Source organism: Microcaecilia unicolor, chromosome 3 (genome assembly GCF_901765095.1).
Source record: "Microcaecilia unicolor chromosome 3, aMicUni1.1, whole genome shotgun sequence".
Taxonomy (NCBI): domain Eukaryota; kingdom Metazoa; phylum Chordata; class Amphibia; order Gymnophiona; family Siphonopidae; genus Microcaecilia; species Microcaecilia unicolor.
Genome location: NC_044033.1, coordinates 280,877,694 through 280,898,158, shown reverse-complemented (window position 1 = coordinate 280,898,158; position 20,465 = coordinate 280,877,694). Strand labels below are relative to the sequence as shown.

At 48.1% G+C, this 20,465-nt stretch overlaps 1 protein-coding gene across 1 annotated transcript in view; it reads right to left on the bottom strand.

Annotated features, from left to right (window-relative positions):
• Window positions 1-20,465, bottom strand: part of TARBP1 (TAR (HIV-1) RNA binding protein 1) — a 919,966-nt gene that overhangs the window by 224,179 nt on the left and 675,322 nt on the right. Inside the window, exon 25 of the mRNA XM_030198123.1 lies at window positions 9,464-9,545. Coding sequence (XP_030053983.1) covers window positions 9,464-9,545 — 82 coding nt within the window. The remainder of the gene's footprint in view (window positions 1-9,463; window positions 9,546-20,465) is intronic.

The following is a 20,465-nucleotide window of genomic DNA, read 5'->3' as shown; positions in this document are numbered from 1 at the left end:
TGGGAGGTGTCATTGACAGAGATTATCAGGGGAAGGTCATAGTCCTTCTGATGAATCACACGGAGGATGTAATGGTGCAGGCTGGGGATAGGATAGCACAATTGTTGATAATTCCTGTCAATTCCTCCTCTTTTACTCAAATTTCTGATTTTGTGGGAGTCACTGAGCGAGGTACACAGGGGTTTGGGTCTACTGGGAGGGGTGTGGGTGGTCGGGTATGGCATCAGGACCCTGCACACCCAGGTCCTCCTCAACCTGCTGAAATTATAGCCCGAGGGGAGGACAATACTGTTACAGTAGTTCAGCCAGGACAACAGAGTTGGACGAATGTTCCTGCTGATCATTGTTATTTAAGGGAATAGGATTTATATGTGTTTCTCCATTTCTTTTTGTTTCAGGGAATACTGTTTCTCTGTTTGGGTTGGGAACTCGATGCCCGTACTCCCGGCGAGCGGGTGCTGGGAGTGACCTCGCGTGTCCACTATTGGTGGAGCAATAAAAATAACTCGACCTCACAGCAAGATAATTATACATGTCATACTGCATGTCCAGTATTGAACATAACTGCTTCCCAAGCTGTGTTTCATAAAACTGAACAGCGCTTTGTAGTTGTTTCATCCAGTTTTGTGAATGTGACTATTCATAATGCTACGTCCTGGGTTATGTGCATCCAGCCTATGGGATTCCGGGACCAGATATGGAGACTATGGAATCGGACACGCAAAATGCAGTTCCTCCAAACTTGTAACAGCTCTATAGTAAATATTACTTTGAATCGAACTGCTGAATGGATTTTCACTAATGCTACACCAATTGCAAACTGTTTTGCACCCTGGATGGACTTCTTGCATGTGTTGCCTGCTGTTAGTAATATGACTAATCCTGCTCCACTGTCACGCATTCCCACTACATGCAAAAACATGTCTATGCAGTATAGAAAGACTGTATTAACTTACAATGTTACATTTCCACACTTGCCTCGCTGTACTAGGGTACGGCGAGCATGGTATGATACTATTTTGGGGGGGTGCGGGAACTGGACTGGGAATTCTGAATACTGTAGATTCAGATACTCTGTTTAGTAAACTACACTATCTAGGTAAGGACTTGCATACTGAACTGAATATTTTAGCCAATTGGTTACCTGCCATTCCAGCAACAGGATAATTAATGGTGCCTGCGATAGCAGACATTAATCATTTATTAGCCCAAACTTTTAAGTTTGAAAATTATACTGACACTACTTTGACAAAAGCATTGAATTATACTTGGTGTTCATTACAGACGTTGTACGCTTTGCATCAGCGGGACAGAGTCCAGATGGCTCTACAATTGGGGATGCATACCAGTTGCAGACCCTTTTCGCTGGATATATTCCGGTTGATGAGTGGTTGTTCCCACATTCAGAGAGTACAGTCTGTACTGATCGATTCTGTACAGGGGTTTTATCTTCATATAAGATTTTCCATAAACGACCTACGGTGGTCCATAATACTATGTATACTTCTGTCTCCTCATAAGCAGAGAATATCAAGGGGTGGAATGTAATTTTTTTTTTTTTTATTTATGTTAATTTATATACCGTATCTTATTGCATCTGCAAAACAGAGTGGTCAATGTGAAACTGATTTTTAAAAAGGGTTCTAGGGGTGATGCAGGAAATTATAGACTGGTAAGCCTCACGTCAATGCTGGGCAAAATAGTGGAAACTATTATGAAGAATAAAATTACAGAACACATAGACAAACATGGTTTAATGGGACAGAGTTGTAATACATGGGATTGAGGGTCAGCTGGGGATGGAATGAGTGGAATGTTTTGGCTGTAATTATGTGTTGATATTCTCTATTATGGGAAACAGGCTAGTTGTTTAAGGGATGCCAGCACGTATGGGAAAGGCACCTTCAGCCTGTGCAGGTCTGGGGGAGTTATTCTCTGTTATGGGAAACAGGCTGGTTGTTTAAGGGATGCCAGCTTGTGCAAGTCTGGGAAAGGCACCTTCAGCCTATGCAGGTCTGGGGGAGTTATGAGCTAGCTCATCTTCATATGCACAGTTGTTTGTTTCACACTATAAAAGAGGGGGGAGCACGGGACTTTCTTTAGAAGCTTGCCTGAACATAGGGACGCCTTGTTCAGTGAAGGGTATTTCCCTGCAATCTCTGAGGAGAGCCAGTGCTTCCCTGGTGGTCTTCCCAGATGCTGACTGAATTGCGGGTGCTGTAAGTATCTTGGTGTATGTGTTCACATATGTATCACCAATAAAAGCGATATACCGCATATTGTGTCTGGTGGCTTTTGTGTTGTCATAAGCACAGCGCCCCCTAGTGTTACAAGAGTCGGTAAGGGTTTAGTCAAGGGAAATCTTGCCTTACCAATTTGCTTAATTTCTTTGAAGGTGTGAATAAACACATGGATAATGGTGAGCCGGTTGACGTAGTGTATTAGATTTTCAGAAAGCTTTTGATAAAGTTACACATGAGAGACTCCTGAGAAAATTAAATTGTCATGGGATAGGAGGCAAGGTTCTGGTGTGGATTAGGAATTGATTATTGGACAGAAAACAGAGGGTAGGGATAAATGGTCATTTCTCTCAATTGAGGTGGGTGAACAGTGGAGTGCCGCAGGGATCAGAACTGGAACCAGTACCATTTAACATATCTCTATAAATAAATCCCACCTTGAACGTTCTGAAGCTCACTCCATCTGTGGCAGTGAAGCACTGAACTCCTCCTGTGCTCCTGGTAGGCTAGGCTATTAGGCGTACTCACTCACCCTCAGTCATAGACCCACCCTCAGTCACGCCCCATGTCCCCCCCTCAGCCATGCCCAACTGCACATAAAAAGCACCCTCAAGTTCTGCACATAAAAAGCACCCTCAAGTTCTGAAGCTGACTCTGTGGCTTCAAAAGTTTGTATGTTCGAAGCTCTGTAACCACTTTTAAGCACATTATATCTCTGCCGCGCCCTATCAGAGAAGAAGGGAGGAGCGTCACAGCGCATGATGCACCTATCAGAGGGAAGTCAAACAGAAGATCTCTGCACCGCCCTGACCTATCAAAAGGGAACTGAAACAGAAAAAGGGAGGAGTGTCACACTGAATGAGGGACCTATCAGAGGGTAGTCAAATAGAAGAAGGGAGGAGCGTCAGAGGCGAAGGGGTCACTCGGGAGGAGCGTCACTCATTTTCTACGGCTGCACCGTTGCGAGGCAACGGAATGCAACGACGCATCATGGACCTATCACCAAACTCTAACAGAAGGGAGGTGCGTTACAGGCGAAGGGGTCACTCATTTCCTGGGTCTCCACCGTTGTGAGGCAACGGAATGCAACGATGCATGATGGACCTATCACAGGCAACTGTAACACAACAAGGGAGGAGCGTTACAGGCGAAAGGGGTCACTCCTTTTGTGGGTACAACGACACCAATAACGCTGGAAAGACAACATTGCTTTATTTCTGTTTCTTTCCACAAAGGTATGATGGACTTATTTGTACCTTTTTTTCTCTTCTCACTATCTATTACGGTGTACTGGGCTTCCATCATATCTGTTGCTATGTGTTCTAAGTTTGGAAAAGTTTGCCAAAATGAAAAAACATTTATGATAACACTTCCATTTCAAACATTTATGCCAGAAACTCATCACCTTTCTAGCGCCCGTTTCATTTGTTTCGGAAACGGGCCTTATTTACTAGTTTATAAATGATATGCATATGGGAACAACAAGTGAGGAGATCAAATTTGCAGATGACACAAAACTATTCAAGGTTGTTAAAACACATGCGGACTGTGAAATATTGCAGGAAGACCCTAGGAAACTGGAAGACTGGGCATCCAAATGGCAGATGAAATTCAATGTGGACAAATGCAAGGTGATGCACATTGGAAAGAACAATCCGAATCACAGTTACCTGATGTTGGGTTCACCTTGGGGGTCAGCACTCAAGAAAAAGAGTTAGGTGTCATTCTAGATAATACGCTGAAATGTTCTGCTCAGTGTGCGGTGGCAGTGACAAAACAGGATGCCAGGAATAACTATGAAAGTGATGGTGAAAAAGACCGGAAATACCAGTGGCGTAGCCAGACCTGACATTGTGGGTGGGCCCAGAGCTAATATGGGTGGGCACTATGTATATATAGGTGTGAGTAGTTTTTTGGGAGATCCTAAATAATTTTTAATAAACAGTCTGCTCAACAGCTGTCCTACAGCAACATAAACCACATACATATTTGGAACCTATGTTGCAAACCTTAAAACCACCATCTGTCTCCGTTCTTTCTCTGCCATCCAGTGTCTGCCCTCTCTGTTGTCCCCTCCATCCAATATCTGCCCTCTCTCCCTGCCCCTTCCATGCACATCTGCCCTCTACCTCTGCTCCTTCCATCCACCATCTGCCCCTGTCTGTCCTCCCTCTCTCCCCCTTCCATTCACTGTCTGCCCTTTCTATCCCTTCCATCCACTGTCTGCCCCTACTCTCTGCCCCTTCAATCCACCATTTGCCCTCCCTCTCCCATGGGTCTGCCCTCCCTCTCACTCCCCCTTCCATCCAGGATCTGTTCCCTCTCTCTGCCCCTTTTTTTCAGCCCCCAATTCCAGCCCCCTTATCCCACCTGCCCCTAGTTCTAGCCCAAGCCCACATCTCCCACCTGCCCCCCCTTTCAGCCTCCAGTTTCCAGCTCCACTATCCCACCAGTCCCCAGTTTCAGCCCCAGCCCTTTTCTCCCACCAGTCCTGAGATTCAGCTCCCAGCCACTTCTCCCTGTCCCCTTTTCAGCCCCCAGTCTCCACAGTTTCAACCCCTGCCCCTTTTCAGCCCCCAATTCCAGTGCTAGCTCCCTTATCCCGCCTACCCTCCTTTTCAGCCCCCAGTTCCAGCCCCCTTCATCCACATGCCTTGCATTAGGGCCCCCCTTTCAGCCCCAGACCCATTCTCCCACCTGCCCCAGGCATGCCGCATTTTCCCACCAGCCCCAGGTATGGCCCCTATTTTCCCTACTGGCCCCTTCTCAGATCCCAGTTCCAGCCCCCTTCTCCCATCTGAGACCCGCTCCCCACCCCAGTCCTCTTCTCCCATCTGAGACCCCCCTTCCCTTCTCCCACCTGACCCCCCTCCCCTCCCCTCATCTGAGACCCCCTCCCCACCCCTTCTTCCATCTGAGACCCCCTCCCCACCCCTCCTCCCATCTGAGACACCCCACCCCAGTCCCCTTCGCCCATCTGAGACTCCCACCCCCGACCCGACTACCAGCTCCGTCGACAGCCCTCTTAGTTCTCCTGCCACACCACCCTGCCTTTAAAAAAAAAAATCTCTGAAGCCGTTTCGCAGGCAGCGCTTTGCGTCTGCCCTGCATGCATTGCAAAAGAAGGAAATCGCCTCGTTCCCTGTTCCCACACTCCAGGTTCACCAGATGTCCCCTATAATACATATGCGTTCATTAAAGAAAAATGTGGAACCCTCTCCCAGACAATAACAGTGTTTGTGATATCATGCAGTAGAATTGCACAAATTTCATCCAAGGCTTACTAGCCTTGGCTGTTACAAGATACAACAAAAGCATTATGGAATTTTCCTCCAATCTTTAACAAATCCAGTGCATTTTCCAGAGAAAAAGGTGCCGGTACTCAAATGAAAGGCCAGAGGTTGGGTGATCACTGAGGGACCCACCCCACAATAGCCAGGCCCCCTGCAACCAGTCACAGAATCTATGACAAGGCAGAATTGGTGTGTAGAGCCTGAGCTCTTTCATTAAAATTTGGGGACCATGGGTCAATTTTAGCAGACAATGGAAAAGGTGCCGGCACTCAGTACCCCCAAGTACCCCCTCAAAAAAAAAAAAGCCCTGAATAAATCTGACCCTTTCTGCCTGGACTCAGGGTCCTGGTTCAGTCTGAACAATCCAGCTTAAGATGAAATATTACAGAATATGGTTTCAAACCTCCAGGACCAGAACTGGCCTGCTCATGCTGGTGCCCAGTTAAGACACGGTGTCTCAACTCCTAAAGAGACAGGGCTTGAGAACTTGGTAGCAACTCTCTTTGGGGCTCAAAGGGGTTTTCCCCATTTCATATGAGGAGAAGGGGAGGGAGAAACAGTCTATAAAAGCACCCAGCCGGCTCAGGTTTCCAGCAGATACTTTTCCATGTTTTATTTTGTTTGATTTCTATTGATAACCTTAAGAGTGGACTAACACGGCTACCACACTCCTCTACAGCAGATACTAAAATCTATCCAGTGGTCCAGTCCAGTATCTCCAGTAATAGAGCGAAAGTAGCCAGCATCCAGCCATTCCCAGACACAGGAAGCATGCCAGACCCAAAATTCAATTCACCTCTTCCAAGTGTTTCTAATGATATACAGCTACCATTGCCCCCCAGCTCCAAAAATGCAACAGAACAAAATGCACAAAGAACTGATAAACTGACAAATAATTTTACAAGAGTATAAGTAACAATGTTAAATAAAATATTGTGCATTAAATATTTACACGCATACAAAACACACAGATAACCGAAGCTAAGCCCTGTTTTACAGAGATGCATCCAAATAACAAAACCCAGAAAACCACATGAATCAATGGCTGCCCCTTTCCCCTTTTAATTGTCCTGTTGGTTATTTTGAAACCTCCATGTTAAAAACCTGTTTATCCAGGCTGGTTTCCACTCCACCCCAATCCTTCCTTCCCTCTATTTCTCAACCCCCCCCCCCCCCTTTGACACAAAGCCATGGATTGCCCTACCCACCTTCTCATCCCACCCCAGCCCAGCCGGATGCTGCCTCTGCAGGAAAGCCCCGGGCTTTGCAGGCCCCTTTTGTGTGGACAAGAACAACATAAAATAAAAATCCTAATTAAAAAAAAAAAACAAAACAACACACATACACATCATTCAACTACCTACCCATGCGACAAGGCACAGCCACCTCCTGCAAAAGCCAAACAGAACAAAACTATCTCATCCCTTCCCTTCCCAGGCTCATGTATTTTCTGGCCACACTTAACAGGAGCAAAAATAATAAATCAAGAGATCAAAGAAAGCCCCAGTTCATTGAATCAGCCATGGTGCTCACCAGCTGCTTCTCAGGAAAGTTGAAGCCAGTCCCCATCCAGCCGTGATGCAAACCTCCTCCAACCCCTCTGCTCAGGATAAGGAAAAGAGCAGCCCCCTTCGGGCCTTCCTGAACTGTGTCCCGCCGGGGCGGGACACAGGGAGGGAAGGCCCAAAGACGACGAGGTGATTTCCGCTTCGCGTCTGCCCTGCATGCATTGCAAAAGAAGGAAATCACCTCGTCGTCTTCGGGCCTTCCCTCACTGTGTCCCGCCGACACAGTGAGGCAAGGCCCGAAGACGACGATGCGATTTCCTTCTTTTGCAATGCAGTGCACGCAGGGCAGACGCGAAGCGCTGCCTGCGAAACGGCTTCAAGTTCACAGATTTTTTTTTTTTAAATGTCAGATTTTTCGAGCACTGACTGGGTGGGCCTGGGCACCCCGAGTACTGCGCCCAGCTCTGCCTGACTCATCCCAAAAATACAGTGGAATTAGAAAAGGTTTAAAGAAGAGCAACCGAAATGATAAAGTGGATGGAATTCCTCTCGTATGAGGAAAGGCTAAAGAGGTTACAGTTCTTCAGCTTGGAAAAGAGAAGGACGAGGGGAGCTATGACTGAGGTCTACAAAATCCTGCTAGGAAAACTCCTCCCTCAGGTTCAAGGTAGGCTGAGCCAAAAAGGGGGTTAATTTAGGTACAGACAGCAGGGTTGAACGTGGTCCTGCCTCTAACTTTGGTCTGGGTTTACATAGGGGTATCTGGATTTTCCTTCCTCCTTGCAAATATTTGAGAACAGTTCCTCTCAGCTTCCTGACACCTTTCCTTATCACAAAACTCATGTCTCTTATGTTTTTTTCTATGAATCCTCTTTCCTATATATTTATGGAGTTCCTCCCCCCTTCTGTTTTTTTTCTACGTACTGTCTCTTTTCTCACTCTAGTTTATATATTACTACTACTACTACTTAACATTTAATTATGTAAACCACCCTCAAGGCCTTGCCATAGGGTCGTACATCAAACCAATAATGAAACTTCAGCAAAAGATGCCAAATATGAAAAGGTGGCTGGTGTAGAAAGGAAAGGACAGAATGTACAGTCAGTGAACTATGCAGTTCAATACTGCATGAACTCAAAGTTTTAAGATTATCATGAAGTTTCAGGTCAACTGGTTTGCCTTTTCATTACAGCACTGAAAAAAACTGAAAGCACATATCAAAAATATTATTGACAGTAAATTAATCATGTGTTTTTTAGTCTTTTCTTAGTGCTCAGCAGATCCTTCAGACCAATTGCTCGTCAATACAGTCCTACTTGAGAGAAGCATGACCATGTAGATACAGTCACTAGAAGAACAGTCTGCTTAGCCTTTCTAGTTTTTAATGAAGTTGTTTACTTTCACCATATATAATATTTATATAAAATTTAAAAAAAAACGTATTTGAATGTCTTTGGGAGGCAACATTTTAGAGCACATTTTTCTTTGGCATATAATTATTAGATAGCCTGTTTTCTGCTGCACTGTTATGCTGATTCTATGAAGCTATGAATATATTTATATTGCTGCTCCTTGTGATCTTGGGCAAGTCACTTAACCCTCCATTACCTCAGGTACAAACTTAGATTGTGAGCCCTCCTGGGACAGAGAAATATCCAGAGTACCTGAATGTAACTCACCTTGAGCTACTACTGAAAAAGGTGCGAGCAAAATCTAAATAAATAAATAAATAATAAATTTATATCCCGCTTTATACAAAGCGGGTTACAAAATACATACATAAAAACATAATAAACCATCAAAACCATCAAACTAATATCATCCACTAAAAAAAATTAACACTGAAGAGTAGTACAAATTCCCACATTTCAATTAATCACATTTCTAAAAACATATTCATAAAACGATATGTCTTTAGTAATTTTGTAAATTCATAAACAGAAGTACAACATCTAAGATGTCCAGGGAGACAATGCCATAAAAAAGGGGCAGCAACGATTACATGTCTCCATATAATGGTTTGTAGTAGCATTAGGAGCACAAAGCTGTTAAGTTGAAGCAGACCTCAACGAACGTGAAGAAGCATAATGTCTCAACATTTCTGCAAACACTTTTTCTTCTGCTTATATATTTAACTAGCAACATTTACTTGACTGATACTTTTCTTCATTTGAGTTTATAAATAAGTCTTATTCTGGGGACTCTTTTTTTTGTATACTGATGCCCTAAATTCCAATAGAACATGAATTTTTACAACAGTTTCCTCTAAATAGGTCTTTAAAAACTTGAGATTTACAAATTTGCTCCTGCTATATTATCTGATTATTAAATGTTGGGTCTGAGGTAAGTCGTTTAGAAAAGGAATATAATGAGGGATAGAAAATGCCTCAATATAGTAGTTTAAAATTATTTTCATCTTGCCTCAAGACTGAAGTCCTCCAATGGATGAAATGTTGAAAAGAAGAAATGGTCCTGGATTCGCTGCCAATTCTTCTTTGCATTTCTGAAGATTTAAAAAATAATATATAACCCCATGACAAACTCTATAGCGCAGGTTACTAACCTGTAGCAGGTATTCTCCGAGGACAGCAGGCTGATTGTTCTCACGATTGGGTGACGTCCACAGCAGCCCCAGTATTGGAAGATCTTCCTAGCAACAGAAGTTTGCTAACTCTCGCGTGTCCCATGCGCATCGCGCATGCGCGACCGTCTTCCCGCCCGCAGCGCGAGCGTGCTCCTCAGTCCAGTAAAAAGCAAAGACAAGGGAAGACAACTCCAAAGGGGAGGTGGGCAGGTTTGTGAGAACAATCAGCCTGCTGTCCTTGGAGAATACCTGCTACAGGTTAGTAACCTCGCTTTCTCCGAGGACAAGCAGGCTGCTTGTTCTCACGATTGGGGTATCCCTAGCCCCTAGGCTCACTCAAAACAACAAACATTGGTCAATTGGGCGAGGACATAACTGAGATTGACCTAAATAACAATAACTAACTGAGAATGCAGCCTGGAACAGAACAAAACTGGGCCTAGGGGGGGTGGAGTTGGATTCTAAACCCCAAAGAGCTTCTGCAGCACCGACTGCCCGAACCGACTGTTGCGTCGGGTATCCTGCTGAAGGCAGTAATGAGATGTGAATGTGTGGACAGATGACCACGTCGCAGCCTTGCAAATCTCTTCCATAGTGGCTGACTTCAAGTGGGCCACTGATGCTTCCATGGCTCAAACACTATGAGCCATGACATCGCCCTCAAGAGTCAGCCTAGCTTGGGCATAAGTGAAAGAAATGCAATCTGCTAGCCAATTTGAGATGGTGCCGTTCCGAACTGCAGAAAAAGAGAGACTGAGGAGCACGCTCGTATTGCGGGCGGTAAGACGGTTGCGCATGTGCGAGGGACATGCGAGAATTAGCAAACTTCTGTTGCTAGGAAGATCTTCCGATCCTGAGGCTGCCGTGGACGTCACCCAATCGTGAGAACAAGCAGTCTGCTTGCCCTCTGAGAAAAAGAGATAACACGAGATCCATTAAGTTTGAAGCTCAATACTGAATACCTGTTATACAACCAATTGTTAGAACTTAACTTGCCACAAACAGTAAGAATGACCAACTCAAGTTTTTCTAGGAAAACAAAAATGGGCTCAATATTCAGTGGCCCTATTATTTACACATTATATTTAAAAAATTACATCAAAATATTCCAGACTTGCCTAAGTGACCCCATAGCTAGCTGAGGTTTCAGGATAGCCACAATGAATATGCATGAGATACATTTGAATACTATGAAGATCCAGTTTATATCTTAAGCAAATTATCTCAAAAAACTCAACAAGGTGTTGAGTCACTATTATAGTTTTGGGAAATTTCATAATAGCTATAGATTATCCAAGTAACAAAAATTGATATATGGATCACACTGAAAAAAAACAAAAAACCAAACCACAGTCTCATCGTGGAATAAGAAAAATGTGCAATTTTAAAACCAGAAATATTGTACAATGTGATTCCATTTTCAAAAGATAAATGACAGCATCACAACTAAATAAATGGTCAAAAATTATTGGTCCAATATTCAAAGCTATTTATCCAAAAAGCAGCATCTGCTACCCAGATAAGTAGCACTGACCAGAGCCATACCCAGATTTTCAGTGGCAATATCTGGATAACACTACTGAAAATCCCCCAAAATGCCCCAGCACTATCCAGAGTGGTCCAGGAATGGAGCCCGGGCAGAGCCAGAAATTACCCAGGACCAGCAACATTCAGCACTGGTATCCCCATAGATACCCAGGCAACTTAGGACAGCAAAAGTCTGGCTTGTTTGCCACTGGTGCCAAATATGGCTAGTATCTGGATAATGCTACACCTGGATATTTAGCGCCAATTGGCTGGTGCTGAATATTTGAGAATAATTTTAAACAATGGAGCTGGCATTTAACAGGAATATTGATAGAGGAGTAAATATCAACCCCTTATATTCTTTGTTTTGATCATTAATGTCAATATTTGAAACTGATCTTACAAACCAAATAAATTCTATTGTAATACAATGCTTTGAAAAATTTGGAAAGTGAATCTCTTTCAAATGTAGATTCATGGTATTCACCTTGATATTTCAGATTATATTACTGTATATAGAGGAACACCGAAACCATTTTTTCTGTTTTGGCTGAAACTGAATCTGTTACTGAATTTCATTGCTCAGTTTCAGTTGAAATCATAACCCACACCATCCGCCCCTAATCAGCTCTGCACCCCTCCCTTCTCCCCAAATAGGAGCAGCCCCCCATCATCACACACAGTCACTCCCCCCCCGAGGTCTATCTTACAAGTGCTGCTGATCCAGCAGTGCAGTTGGAGCAGGAGCAATCTCCATTCGCTCCTGCCCCTGTCAGCTCCGTTGTCAAAATAGCTAACGTGAGAGTGTTGCCAGAGGTCGGCAGCACCCATTTTGAGACTGGAGCAGGCATGGGATATGCAACCGCTCCTACCCATGCTGGCTCTAAATTCAAAATGGCTGTCACGACCTCTGGCAGCTGCCTCAAGAGACTGCCGCTTGAAGCCACCACAGCCATTTTGACCAAGGAGTCTTCAAGGGCAGAAATGAGTTGGGATCATTCCTACCCCAACTGCACCACTGGACCACCAATGCTTCTAGGGTAGGCTCTGGGTGGGAGGTCCGTGTGGTGGGAGGGGTTGGGAAGGTGGGCTGTGTTTGTTCGGGGGGGGGGGGGGGGGGGGGGGGGAGAGTCTGGGAGCTGCATCAATTTCAGGGACACCACACAGTTTTGGTTTCAGCTGAAAACACATTTGCATTTTCAGCCCAAACCAATAAGACAGAATTCAGATTCTGGGTCAGTTTTGACACCAAAATTTGGTCAACCTCTAACTGCAAATTATGTATACTTTTCTAAGAGGCTCTATTACTAAAGTGTGGCAAACATTTATAGTTGCAACAAGGTAACTGCCAAAATTACTGTTCTGTAATGGCAAAGCCTCTGCAATTAATTAATATACTTGCTGTGTACAATAGAAACATAGAAACATGACGGCAGATAAAGGCCATATGACCCATCCAGTCTGCCCATCCTCTGTAACCCCTAATTCTTCCCTGTTCCTAAAGTGATCCCACATGCTTATCTCATGCCTTTTAAAATTCTGGAACAGTCCTCAACTCCACCACCTTCACCGGGAGGCCATTCCACGCCTCTACCACCCTTTTTGTGAAATAAGGTAAAATTATGTATAATCATACCTGATAATTTTCTTTCCATTAATCATAGCTGATCAATCCATAGACTGGTGGGTTGTGTCCATCTACCAGCAGGTGGAGATAGAGAGCAAACTTTTGCCTCCCTATATGTGGTCATGTGCTGCCGGAAACTCCTCAGTATGTCGATATCAAAGCTCCATCCGCAGGACTCAGCACTTAGAGAATTACACCCACGAAGGGACACTCTGCCCAGCTCACCACCGCCGAAACGGGGGAGGGGAATTAACCCAGCTCATCCCCACACAAGTGGGGGAGGGGAATCCGTCCAGCTCATCCCCGCGGAGCGGGGGAGGGACACCACACCCGCCGATGCGGGGGGATCTGGCTTATCCTGCAACCGCAACCGCGGGAGGAGCTGACTGACCCTAACACCGCCGAAGCGGGAGGGGTACAAAGCTGCCCTACAGCCGCACGAAGCGGGAGGGAGTGCCGGCAGAATTTTAAGTCTCAATCCAGCCCCGTAAAACGGAGGGGAGAGGAATGCAGCAGCTCACTGTAACACAAACTCGTCTTAACTCTTGAAGAATCCAAGTGAAAAACCTTGAACACGAAGTCTTTCTGAAGTAACTGAAGACTAAACTTGAACCTGAAATGCAACCAGAATAAAAACAGTACAGATATCTGGGAGGGGCTATGGATTGATCAGCTATGATTAATGGAAAGAAAATTATCAGGTATGATTATACATAATTTTACCTTCCATATCATCAAGCTGATCAATCCATAGACTGGTGGGATGTACCGAAGCAGTACTCACCCAGGGCGGGACATTGAAATCCCTGACCTCAACACTGAAGCTCCAAACCGGGCCTCCGCCCGTGCAGCCACAGTCAAACGGTAATGCTTGGAGAATGTATGAGCCGAAGCCCAAGTTGCCGCCTTGCATATCTCTTCCAAGGAGACGGATCCGGCCTCTGCCATCGAGGCCGCCTGAGCTCTCGTGGAGTGAGCCTTCAGCTGGATAGGCGGCACCTTCCCCGCGGCCACATAAGCCGCTGCAATGGCTTCCTTGACCCATCTTGCCACTGTAGGCTTAGCAGCCTGCAGACCCTTACGAGGACCTGCAAACAGGACAAACAGATGATCTGATTTCCGGAAATCATTAGTCACTTCCAAGTATCTGATGATGACTCGTCTCACATCCAGATATTTAAGAGCAGAGTACTCCTCTGGGTAGTCCTCCCTACGAAAGGAAGGGAGACAGAGCTGCTGATTCACATGGAAGCGAGAAACAATCTTGGGCAGGAAGGAAGGCAATGTGCGAATAGTCACTCCTGCCTCAGTGAACTGCAGAAAAGGCTCTCGACATGAGAGCGCCTGGAGCTCGGAAACTCTTCTGGCTGAAGTGATAGCCACCAAAAAGACTGCTTTCAACGTCAGGTCTTTCAGAGATGCCCTCGACAAGGGTTCAAAAGGCGGCTTCTGCAATGCTCTTAGTACCAGGTTGAGATTCCACGCAGGCACCACTGAGTGCAGAGGAGGGTGCAGGTGATTAACTCCCTTGAGAAAGCGCACCACATCTGGCTGCGAAGCCAGGGAAGCACCCTTCAGGCGGCCCCTGAAGCAAGCCAGAGCCGCTACCTGGACTTTAAGGGAACTGAGCGACAGGCCTTTCTCCAGACCTTCTTGCAGGAACGCCAACACTGAAGAAATTGGAGCAGTGAAGGGAGAAAGTAAGCCTGCTTCACACCACGCTGCAAAGATACGCCAAACCCTGGCGTAAGCAGTAGAAGTAGAGCGCTTCCTCGCTCTCAGCATAGTGGCGATGACCTTGTCTGAGAAGCCCTTCTTCCTCAGACGCTGCCGCTCAATAGCCAGGCCGTAAGACCAAAGGGGGAGGGATCCTCCATCACCACGGGACCCTGATGTAACAGGCCCTGCTCCACTGGCAGCCGCAGAGGATCGTCGACTGAGAGCCTGATCAAGTCCGCATACCAGGGACGCCTGGGCCAATCCGGACCCACCAGGATTACCCTGCCGGGATGCTTTGCCACCCGGTCTAGCATCCTGCCCAACATGGGCCAGGGCGGGAACACATAGAGAAGCTCTTGTGTCGGCCACTGTTGGAGAAGAGCATCTACTTCCAGGGATCGAGGGTCCCGTCCTCTGCTGAAAAAGCGCGGCACTTGGCAATTGGCCGATGACGCCATCAGATCTAGGCTCGGCTGGCCCCAGCGCTTCGTGATGTCCAAGAACGCCTGAGCAGATAGCTGCCACTCTCCGGGCTCCAAGGTATGGCGACTGAGAAAGTCCGCCTTGACATTCATGACTCCGGCAATGTGGGCCGCTGAAAGCTGCTCCAGGTTCGCTTCCGCCCACTGGCAAAGATTCATAGCCTCCTTGGCTAGAGGGGCGCTCTTGGTACCTCCCTGGCGGTTGACATAGGCCACAGCCGTGGCATTGTCCGACAGGACCCGTACAGGCTTCAACACCAGTACCGGGATGAACTCCAAAAGCGCCAACCGAATGGCTCTGAGTTCCAGGAGGTTGATAGACCACTTTGCCTCTGCAGGAGACCAGAGCCCCTGCGCTGTCCTTCCCAAGCAGTGGGCTCCCCAGCCCGACAACGAGGCGTCCGTCGTGACGACAATCCACTCTGGGGTCACCAGAGGCATTCCCGCAGACAACTTGTCTGTCTGCATCCACCAGCTCAGCGCCTTGCGCACTGCTGGATCCAAGGGAAGGCGCACAGCATAATCCTCCGACATCGGAGTCCAGCGCTGCAGCAAAGAGTGTTGAAGTGGTCTCATATGAGCCCTGGCCCAGGGCACAACTTCCATCGTGGCCGTCATAGAGCCCAACAGCTGCACATAGTCCCAAGCCCGAAGGGGAGAGGCTACTAGGAACTGGTCCACCTGAGCCTGAAGTTTGACAATCCGATTGTCTGGCAGGAACACTCTGCCCACTTGGGTGTCGAATCGAACTCCCAGGTACTCCAGGGACTGAGTCGGGCGCAGCTGGCTTTTCTCCCAGTTGATGATCCATCCCAGGGAGCTCAAAAGAGCAACTACCCGGTCCACAGCTTTGCCACACTCTGCATAAGAGGGGGCTCGGATCAACCAGTCGTCCAGATAAGGATGGACTTGTACCCCTTCCTTTCGTAGGAAGGCCGCGATGACCACCATTACTTTGGAAAAGGTCCGCGGAGCAGTAGCCAACCCGAAAGGGAGGGCTCTGAACTGGAAGTGTCGTCCCAGGACTACAAAACGCAGAAAGCGTTGATGAGGAGGCCAGATGGGAATATGCAGGTACGCTTCCTTGATGTCCAAGGATGCCAGGAACTCTCCTGCCTTCACTGCCGCTATAACAGAGCGGAGAGTCTCCATGCGAAAGTGCCGCACTTTCAAGGCCCGATTGACCCCTTTGAGATCGAGGATAGGCCGGACAGAACCTCCTTTCTTTGGTACCACAAAGTAAATGGAGTAACGTCCCTTGCCAAGCTGACTTTCTGGCACCGGAACGACCGCGCCCAGGCGGATCAGATTGTCCAAGGTCTGCTGCACTGCCACAGCTTTGACCGGAGACTTGCAGGGAGAGAGTACAAACCCGTCTTTTAAGGGTCGGCAGAACTCTAGTTTGTAGCCGTCTCTGATGACTTCCAGCACCCACGCGTCTGAAGTTATTGTGGTCCACTCGCCCAGAAACGAGGACAGCCGTCCTCCAATCTGCACTGGGGCGTGGACCAAGACCCCGTCATTGGGTACGAGACCCTGGGGGAGGACCGGAGGGAGCACCTCCGGGACGGCGGTCTCTGCGAAAGGAATGCTGCTTGGGGGAGAAATTCCTCTTGAAGGAAGAGGGGGCAGAGGAACCCGACTTGCCCGGGCGGTACCGACGGGCTTCCTGCAACCGTCCTCTGGAGGTACCGGGACGAGTACTAGCCCGAGCCCTGACCTCTGGTAATTTCTTGCCCTTAGACGTGCCGAGATCGGTCACGATTTTGTCCAGCTCGACCCCAAAGAGCAGCTTGCCTTTAAAAGGCAACCTAGCCAGGCGGGATTTAGAGGCGTGGTCAGCAGACCAATGTTTCAGCCAAAGCCACCGCCGCGCAGAGATTGTCTGAGCCATGCCTTTCGCTGAGGCCCTCAAGACATCATACAGCAAGTCTGCCAAATAGGCTAAGCCCGATTCCAGGGCCGGCCAATCAGCCCTCAAGGAATGATCCGAGGGGGAAGCCCGCTGCACCATAGTCAGGCACGCCCTGGCCACATAGGAGCCGCAAACTGAGGCCTGCAAACTTAAAGCAGCCGCCTCAAAGGACGACCTTAAGGCCGCCTCCAATCTTCTGTCTTGGGCGTCCTTTAGGGCCGTGCCACCTTCCACCGGCAACGCCGTTTTCTTAGTCACCGCAGTGATTAAAGAATCCACGGTAGGCCACAGATAGGCCTCACGTTCACTCACAGCCAAAGGATAGAGGCGGGACATAGCCCTAGCCACTTTAAGGCTCGCTTCCGGGACATCCCATTGAGCCGAAATTAAGGTGTGCATGGCATCATGCACGTGGAAGGTTCTAGGCGGGCGCTTCGTCCCCAGCATAATGGCAGAGCCAACAGGGGCTGAGGGAGAGACGTCCTCCGGAGAGGAAATCTTCAAAGTGTCCATGGCCTGTAACAACAGGTTGGGCAAATCCTCTGGGCTAAAAAGCCGCGCTGCAGAGGGGTCATCCGCTCCATCCGAGCGGGGATCCGTCTCTTCCAAGGAATCCGCAAAGGACCGTTGGGAGACCTCAGACACGCTGCCCTCATCTACATCGGAGGAGACAAATTCCTCCAAGGCCTGGGAATCAACCCGAGGACGTTTACCTCTGGGAACCTCAACCTCTTTACCAGACGAGGGAGCAGGGGCAGCGTTGTGCATGAGGAAGGCCTGATGCAGCAGCAAAACAAACTCGGGGGAGAAACCCCCCAGACTGTGCACTTCCGCAGCCTGGGCAACAGCCCTAGACGCACCCTCAACCGGCGCTCGCAATAGCGGGGGAGAGACATGCTGCGCATCCAAAATGGCGTCCGGCGCGAAACTCCGCGAAGGAGCCGCGCGGGAAGAACGGCTCTTAACTTTAGCCGCTTCTGTGCCGTCGCCCAAATTAGGGGCGTTCATGGCATTAATGTCTCCAACCTCAAGGGCGGCCCAAGAAGAAGCCGTCCGAGCCGCGTGGCCGGCCAAGAAGGCGGAGGCGAGGAGCGGGGGATGGGCGTTTATGGCGGGAAAAACCGCCACGCCGGAGGAAGGACCGGGACATTCATCGGTCACGAAACTGTCACCCAACAAGGGCGAATCAGGCTTTAAGACCCCCGCATCCCCTCTAGAAGCGCTCAAGCGACCCGGGGAGCGACCCTTTGCGCCCTCGCCCTCCGACGCCATATGCCACGAGGAGAAGAATCGGGGAACCCCCTGCCCGCTATAAAAAGGTAAAAATTACCTGCTGTCCGCTCCGAGTTGTAACGACCTGGTGTCCCAGTGAGTAGCTGCAATAGACGCTTAAATAAACGTCGAAATAAACGCCTTTAACGACGTTCAAATTTTTTTTTTTTTTTTTTTTTTTAACGGAGCCAGCGGGAGGGGGGAGAAAAGGAGGGACCTGGCACCACCAGGTTTGCACTTGCTCAAAAGAGCCCTCAACCCCAGGCACTCAACAAAACCTAAAAATTAGGCTTGGAGGCCTAGCCAGAGCTGCTGCTGTGTGTGACCACCACCTGCTGAGATAGAGAACATACTGAGGAGTTTCCGGCAGCACATGACCACATATAGGGAGGCAAAAGTTTGCTCTCTATCTCCACCTGCTGGTAGATGGACACAACCCACCAGTCTATGGATTGATCAGCTTGATGATATGGAATACTTCTTTAGGTTACTCCTAAGCCTATTTCCTCTTATCTTTGTCTTATACCCCCTCATTCCAGAGCTCTCCATTTGAAAAAGGCTCTCTTCCTGTACATAAATGCCCTTTTACTGCAGCAATATTTACAGTAATTACTAACTTGTGTAGTAAATATAAATTTGCACTACTGCAGATGGGAATATTGATTGCATGTTTCTGACCACAACACAAAGATAGCAGGCTCTAAATCAGATCCACTATTTTTGAACGAGTCCAACAGTGGAATAAAATAACCCTCTCCACTCCAACACCCATGACTGCATCCCAACATCCTGGCAGCCCCAACATCCCGAGCCTCCAAAGTCTCCCATCTCCTCTGGTATCAAATAACCTTTCCCTCTACCCCCACTTCCACCTAGCAACTACTGGGGGTTTCTGGTGACTAGTGGCTGGGCAGGAATGATCTCCAGTTGTTCCTGTCCTTCATCTGCTGACTTCAAATTCACACCTCTCATCTCTAGTGGTAGGCTCCTGGTATTCCAGCTAAAGGACAGGCTGCTAAAAAGGGTGATTTCATGCCAGAGATATGGATTGTTGTGGTGATGGAAGGTTTGGAGAGAAGGGTTAGTGATCCGAGGGGAACTGGGATAGGGGAGATGGGGGTATACATTCAGGGCTTCCAGATCAGGCATCAGCTCCATTAAGAGGCTCACTAAGAACATCAGGCTGCATGACCTCTTCAACCTTCTCTCTAAAAAGGTTATCCCCCCAGCAAGGGGCAACCACCAACCTCTACTAAACAGAATGTTCCAGGTCAGAAACATGCAAACATGAGCGTCTTCGCATTGCTATACCTTGGGCAGAGATCCTGAATGCCAAGTGAAAAGTGTCGTAAATGCCCCTGGTCAAGAACTTGTGACACGCCTTCTGCTGCTTGACCAACTGGTGAAAATACTAGGCCAGCTCTGGAGGGAGCACATCGACCAAGTCCGACTGCTTCCTCACCGAATTCGCTTGTAATGAGCTGGTATGACTAGATACGGGAGATGAGCATAGAAGCCTGATACATCTTCCTCTCAAAAGAATCCAGGGTCCTAGCTTTTCTGCCTGGGGGAGCTGAGGCACAGTCCCTAGGACTGCTGGCTCTTTTGAGAGCGGATTCCACCACCATGGAATCATGAGGTAACTGGGACCTTACAAATCCAGGTTCACCGTGGATCTGATACTGGGTGTCAATCTTCTGGGGGACCACAGGGACAGAGGGGACGCCCAGTTCCGTATGAGGACTGCCTTGAGTACCCTGTAGAGAGGAGCCATCACAGCCTCCTTAGGAGGGGAGATATAATCCAGGACATTAGCCATTTTCTCACAAAATATGTAAAAGAGAGGTTCTCAGGTGGAGACAGTCTCCTCTCAGGTGGACGGAAGGGCTCAGAAGCGATCCCATAGGACTCACTGGAGGAAAAGTACCTGGGTTCCTCTTCGGATTCTGATGAGCATTCCTCCTTGGTGTCGGATAAAACCTCACTAAGGGATGTCCGAGACCGAGCTTGCCTCGAGAGCGGCATCGAGAGACTGGTTCCCATCTTGACTCCGGTGAAGGTTCCTCCACCGATGTCGAGAGGGTACTGGCCTGGGTGGTAGTCGACACCAGGGCTGCAAGCAGTGCCAGCATCAGAGGCCGCAGACTGAGGGCCAGGTGGGGCTGCAGTGGAAGGTATGGCAGGTGCAAGCACCCCCAATACCAATGCACATCGCTGCATGAGACTATCCAAAAATCTCAGGGAGTAAGGTGCAGAAATGCTCATTGAGGGCCGACATCGGGACAGACTGTGGTGTT